Source organism: Ranitomeya variabilis, chromosome 8 (assembly GCF_051348905.1).
Source record: "Ranitomeya variabilis isolate aRanVar5 chromosome 8, aRanVar5.hap1, whole genome shotgun sequence".
Lineage (NCBI taxonomy): Eukaryota > Metazoa > Chordata > Amphibia > Anura > Dendrobatidae > Ranitomeya > Ranitomeya variabilis.
The window spans coordinates 164,879,634-164,886,671 of NC_135239.1; the positions used below are offsets into that span (position 1 = coordinate 164,879,634).

General features: G+C 41.8%; 1 protein-coding gene across 2 annotated transcripts in view; it reads right to left on the reverse strand.

Moving 5' to 3' along the window:
• Positions 1–2,704: 2,704 nt before the first annotated feature.
• The window catches only part of TEF (TEF transcription factor, PAR bZIP family member), a 40,793-nt gene continuing 36,459 nt past the window's right edge, over positions 2,705–7,038 (reverse strand). Inside the window, exon 5 of one of the 2 annotated variants that reach the window (XM_077278817.1) lies at positions 2,705–5,319. In XM_077278817.1, the coding sequence (XP_077134932.1) occupies positions 5,298–5,319 (22 nt within the window). In that variant the 3' untranslated portion in view covers positions 2,705–5,297. The remainder of the gene's footprint in view (positions 5,320–7,038) is intronic. The other variant, XM_077278819.1, reaches the window with a different exon arrangement.

Below are 7,038 nucleotides of genomic sequence, written 5' to 3' on the forward strand. Positions count from 1 at the left end.
TAAACCTAATTGCAACCCTAACCCTAAGTGCAACCCTAGCCCTAAGTGCAGCCCTATCCCTAAGTGCAACCCTATCCCTAAGTGCAACCCTATCCCTAAGTGCAACCCTAACCCTAAGTGCAACCCTAACCTTACCCCTAGCCCTAATGGAAAAACAAAAATAAATATATTTTCTGTATTTTATTATTGTCCCTACCTATGGGGGTGATAAAGGGGGGGGGGGGGGGTTATTTACTATTTTTTTTTTATTTTGATCGCTGTGATAGAACCTATTACAGCGATCAAAATGTACAGGGAATGAATCTGCCGTCCGGCCGATTCGGCGGGCGCACTGCGCCCACCATTTTCCAAGATGGCGGCGCCCATGCGAGAAGACCGAGGACACCGGGAGGCACACCGGGACTAGGTAAGTATGGGGGGGTGCGATCGGACAGCGAGGGGGGGGCGAGGAAGGCGCTTAGGACAGGACGGAGGGGTACGGAACACTGGCGGCGGCTGCAGGTCACCGCCGTCAGTCGGTGGGGGGGCCAGATCGGGGTCTCCAGCCATGGCCAATGCTATTGCAGCATCGGCCATGGCTGGATTGTAATATTTCACCAATTTTCATAGGTGAAATATTACAGATTGCTGATTGGCTGTTTCACTTTCAACAGCCAATCAGAGCGATCGTAGCCACTGGGGGGTGAAGCCACCCCCCCTGGGCTGTAGTACCACTCCCCCTGTCCCTGCATATCGGGTGAAATTGGAGTTAACCCTTTCACCCGGCCTGCAGGGACGCGATCTGACCATGACGCATAAGCTGCGTCACAGGTCGGATTGACAGAGGTTTTCATGACGCATATGCTGCGTCAAAGGTCGGGAAGGGGTTAAGCCACATTCACATGTGACTTTTTTGCACCAAAAGTACAGCATCATGAAAGTTAATAAGGTTAAACAATATATAACCCCATTTCCAGGCACAATCGATTAGAACAGGAATACGGTAATTAAAGAGATGCCGAGCTGGGGAGGGGGCCACATAGTGCGGTACTCCACTGTTTCCAGCTATTTGCAGACCTTGTCCGTGGGCAGATAGGAACAACCAAAGGGCCTCAGGCAGCACTTTGACCAGATCTGCTTCAGAGTGCTGAGAATAAAATCAAAACTTAACACGTCTGTATGATCATGCTGCACTTGTTACCTAGATATATAACAAGTACGGCCAGCAGGTGGCAGTATTGACCAGTTTTATTCTGCAGGCTTTTATTGTATTAGGCCTCCTACACACATCCATTCCAGATGTTTACAGTAGTGGAAAAAACAGTGACCTATACCAAGTGTTTATTTCTGTTAATGATTACGGCTTTGACCTATACCAAGTGTTTATTTCTGTTAATGTTGATGATTACGGCTTACAGCCAATGAAAACCCGAAAGTCATTATCTCAGTAAATTAGAATAATTAACAGAAAACACTTGCAAAGGCTTCCAAAAGGCTTTACTGCAGATGGTGGGGGGGACGTCCTCCCGCCAAGCACATCTTAGATATCATTGGTCGGCGGTTACAGAAGGAGCTGCCAGGAGCGGATCTTGACGATTTGTGTGGCAGAACACTCCTCAGCCATTAGCAACCTCATTGATAGCAGCTATAGCCATTAAGTGCTGGGCTTTCTGCGCGCGGCGCTCATACTCAAAACTTAATAAATGAAGATGTTTGGAAAATGTTTGTTTCTATTTGCACACAAGTCAAATCCTGGTCCTGCTCTCCCCATCTACATCGAGGTTGTCTGAGAAGATGCGACCAGTAGACAGCACAGGCCCGATTGGGTACAAGGTGGGATGGCTTTTATGACCAAAAACAATGTTCACTAAATACCTGTGCTATTTATATGCACTATTACCATTTACCTACAGCAGATGCTCATTTTGTTTCTTCATGTGGATATCAGTAACACGTCCATCCATCATGTGATTTTGATCATTCCACGACTTTTCCTTCTAGGTGCTGCAATTTCATTATTGGGGAGTTTATATCCCACCACACAATGGCTGCAGACTGGAGGGTAATAACCGGTATCTCTGTTGTCTACAGCTTCATCAGGGAAGTGTGTAAACTTTGTGCCACTGTCCCTGATGAAGCCGTAGGCAGCAGTGATACACGTTCAGGGTCTGGGTGCAGACTCCTCTCCTGGGCTTGGCTTATGGGCGATCTCACCATTATTTCCATCTTATGTTTTGCCTTAGTGTAGGCTTTACTCAGCTTACTTTTGAATCTCTCAGGGCTCTGGAGTTATACTATTTACTAGTTTGCTCACTGGAATCAGGGTCTCTTTGCCTACATCAGGCTGCTCTCAGATGAGGTAGCAAAACCTGCTGACAGATTCCCTTTAATAGCATGTGTTCTCGGAAAATCGCAGCAAGAGCCACATACTCAAAACTACGTAACTTTCACCCAGAAAATCTAGTTATTTGGAGTTTGAGGTAAGAATGATGTTGCCTATAAGATCCAATCAAAGTTTTTCTTTAAACATTTTTTTATATATATTTTTAAACAAAAATTAAAAGTAAGATATTGGGGAAGTTACTGTAATTTTCAGAGGTGTGATGGGAATGTATATGAAAGACCTGGTTCCTGTTGTGATCGTAATACGCATGAGCAAGATGCGACAAGATCCAGCCGCGACTTACCTGACCAATTTAATAAATCAAACAAACGGGAAGCCAGGTTTGAAAACAGATTTACAAAGTTTTATACAAAATCGGTAGATGCCCTACATTAAATGCAGATGGGCAGGATCAAGTTATTTTGTACAGTACAGTTTTATACAAGACGCGTCTGAATATAAACCACATGCATCTCAGCAATGTAGTAACAAACAAAAGCATTTACATTGTTGTATTCATTACCAGGGACTGTCAGGTTATTACTTGTGTGTGTAGTATCTGGGTCCATGCAGTGCTCTCATCTTAAACTATGCGAATGCCGATTGCAGCCCAGAGCGACTGAGAACAGTTTTCTTTAAATGGAAGCCATCGACAGAAAATTACCTATTCAATCAATTAGGTTGTGTGTAAAAATCATATTAAAAAACCCTAGTGGTCAATGTGAAAATTGCGAGATTTCTGGGGTTTTTTCATTGTTAGTACAGTTTGTGACATATTTAGAATTAAATTCTAAACATGTCACAATCTGTACTAACGAAGAAAAAAAAAAAAATCTCGCAATTTTCACAATGACCACTAGGGTTTTGTTTTTTTTTGTTTTTTTTAAATACTCAAACTTCAATATCAGGAAACGCGGCCGCAATGAAACAGACCCCGATCCTATCTTTTGTAATGAAGTGGCTAATGAATGTGTGCAAAAGTCATCGTGAAGGATTACACCTATTCTTATTGGTGGACTCTGCGTTAGCATCTGTCATTGTAATCCTATCTCTGATGAGGAGAAAACTTCTGAAAAGTCTTCCTGAAAGGACAGCTCTATAAAAAAAGCCAGTGGCCAAAGCAAAATTTTCATTTTTTTTTATTATTCTTTTTAATAAAAATTATAAAAAATAAAATGCGACACAAAAACCTGATTTAAAAATAGGTCATTATCCGATGATGGCTTCCCTTTAAAAGACAGTTTAGATAAAAGGCGTCCCTTTGGTTTTAAAACCCACTGCGCACTCTCGTCCTCACATTTGTGGTTATTGCGCCAAGTTTAGGGGCCTTATTTTACCACATAACATAAAAATTCAGTACTACATGTCCTCTGCTGTTTCACACTTACATGTTAAAGACCCTTTAAAAAAAAGTAATATGGTGTTACCAACTGTCACGCTAAACTAGTTCACTAGGCTTCACCTCTTACAAAGATTATAGCAAAAAAATAATAATTTCCATTATACAGTACTATATATAAAATGCCTTCAATTTTTCTATTAAACCCTGTGTTTGACCTCCTTAACGTCCATATCAGAGATGAAAAAGTTTTGTGGCGATCACAGGTCCAATGACCCAAACTAACTTGCAGATGTAAGGCCGGAGTCACACGAGGGTATGTTGTGTCGTGAGACAGAATCGGGTCAACTATGCAAATCACACTCGGCTCAGATATTGTCAGAGTATAATCCGATTGTCTCGCATGACAGAATCCCAGCACAGGGGCGGAAGAGACTGAGAAAGTAATTTCTCCATTGCCGCCATCCGCGGTAATTGGGCTGCACTCAGATGATATAAGAGTGCAGTCGAATGTTTTCCCACAGATAGACTTGTATAGGGGCTTGCGATCACATTCTCAGATGTAATCACAGATCTGGAATAACACTCGTCGCCCGAGTGCTATGTGAGGTTTTATCGCATAGAACTCGGCCAGGTTATATGCTCATGTGAGCGAGCGCTAATACGGATGCTAAAAATGCGTCAGCATCATGGTGGTGTGAATGGTCTGGATCTGCCATTTTTACACATCCAATCCTCTCTTCTCCAGTGGACTAGTCGAGATCACGTATAAGACATAGTAGTGTGATCCATGGCTACCATATTCTCTTCTGTGATAATTTGGTGGCCATGGGTAAGCAGCACTCCTAATTTTGCACATGACACGCAATTAGTTCAAGTGGAAAGTAACATTTCAATTTAAAAAAAAAAACACACATCCTAGAAAAATCATTGACATTAAGGTGGCTTTATACAAGGGGCATACATCAGTGGATCCATTGCCCCCCACAAACCGCACCACCTTGGTCCATGGACTGTGCCTGTATTAAAAGTTTCAACTCCAAGGTGTCTGCAAGTGTACAGACCAGGGACAGATGTGGCACAGTTTCTGGACATAGAACAGACTTAGTTTCTGTTGTTTTATCTTGGAAAACAATTCTTTTAATCTTTTTGTATTACTATTATTGGGTCACCACAAGATAATTTTCCATCATCCAATAGCACGAGTTTCTACTCTATAGTAGCAACTTCCCCTACAATGCCCTTAATCCACAAACCTTTATAATAACCATGAAAACCAGACATCGAGCTCCGGTACAAAATTCCTCTTGAACACGAACATTAGCTGCTTCCTCTGTGATAAACTAGTACTGATGTTGATCACTCTATAGCGAAACCCTCCTGCCCGGCAAAAGGAAGGGGGAAACCAAAAATTCCCAGAAAGATCCAGATACGAATTGTTTTTTAGCCATTCAGAAAAAAAAAATAATGTCTTTAGAGTCCTTAGAAGCAGTTGGAGACCTCTAGAAATAGTGTCAAATCCACTGGAATCCAGACTGGGAATCAATTATTGAAAAAGTTGCTTTTGAGGGGAAAAAAAAAAAATTGAAAGAAGGATCACTCTGAATCACTGAAGTCACTTGAAATAAGAGAAGAAAAGTGTGAGAAATGCAGAAAAGTCCTTAAATGGCAATATTAACATCCTCATGCAGGAAAATCTGTAATGACGTTAAATATTAAGAAAAAAAACACTGTGCAAACAAATAAAAAGGGTAAAAGATAAAAATCACATTTATTTCATGTGATGACAGAAAGGAAATTATTTTTCCAGTCTTATTGGCCATTATACCGGAACAACATTGTAAATATACATCACACTACTACTTTTGTGGTTGCTTATTTGTACATTATATGACTACAGAAAGTAACTTGCCTAAAATGTAAATTCCTGCAGATTTACCGAAAACAATCTATAAAGCATATACTATCGTGTACGAATTCTAATAAAAACTATACTTTCATGGGTTGCCCACTGCTTGGACAACCCCATCTCAATCTGAGTATTTGCCCGTTAAAATAAAAGCACCCATACTCAGTGCCTCCTGTTCCGGCGCCGTTCCAACACTCGCGTTCCCAGGGTTACGTGAGGTTGTTACATCACACAAACCATCCGTCCAATCAGCGCTGGCGTCACTGACCCCGCCTTCAGATGTATCGAACATCAGCAGGAAGTGACGGCTCCGGCTGATCTCCGACTTCCTGTTGATGTTCAATTTGTCCGAAGGTGGAGACAGTGACGCCGATGCAGGGTATATGAGAAAACAACCTCGCGTTAACCTGCACTCGCACTCTTGGGGCTTTTTTTTTTTTTTATTTCAATGAGGGCAAACATTCAGATTGAGAAGGTGTTGTCCTAACAGTGGAGATCCCCTTTAATCTCTATCAAAAACTAGAATTCATCTGCTGCGCAGATTTGTGCAAATGGTATCTGTCTCAAAAATTCCGCAAAAAAAAATAAAAATCATGTCTCTGGCAGATGCATTACAATCAGAGCTTCATGCAATAAGAATTTTATCTAGGGGATTCTATAGAACACACTGCTCCACAAACTGCAGAAGCCATGATCCCAGATTCTCTTCCCTGAATTTAGCAGCGGGTTATCCGATCTGTATAACCCCTTCCCATACACACCATCACTGCAAATAGTATTCGTAAAGCTGCATTACCCTGCAGCCGCACTTCAGGAAAATCCGTGGCCACACACATTAGGTAGCAGTCTACCAAATGATCAGCTGGAAGACATTTTATTTGACCCTTCCATGCACACTCAGCTTGTAAAAATATGCATGGATTTTTAATTTTCCAGCACAGGTCAGGATGCCCTCTTATATAATAGATAGTGGGCTGGTCTGTGCCAATTTATATCCAACGAGTATGACCAGCTTTAGGTGGAGGTCCGTCACCTCACTCACACAAATATATTCCACATTCGCCTGACAAATCAAAACAAAATGCTGCGTGTGGACCGGTCCCTAAGAGTTTCCCCAAAGCATTTTACTCTACAGCCCTACATGCCCTCAGGAACGCTCCAGAAAGCTCCATGGCTGCCATCATCTAAAGACATTCCCCTCTTCTAATTGTCTGAATTATTATGAGACTTATTAAAAAAGGGACAAAGTTAGTGATGACCATACACTTTAGGATTTTACAGGAGGACTTTTGCCCACTTTTAGTACCGAAAACCCCAGGAGACTGAAACCTCCGCAATATGGAAGGCCATAAAGTGTGGATATAAAAAATAAAAAAACAACTCACTAATGAAATAGTCACCTGGTGTATGGCCTCAGCCTCACATCCA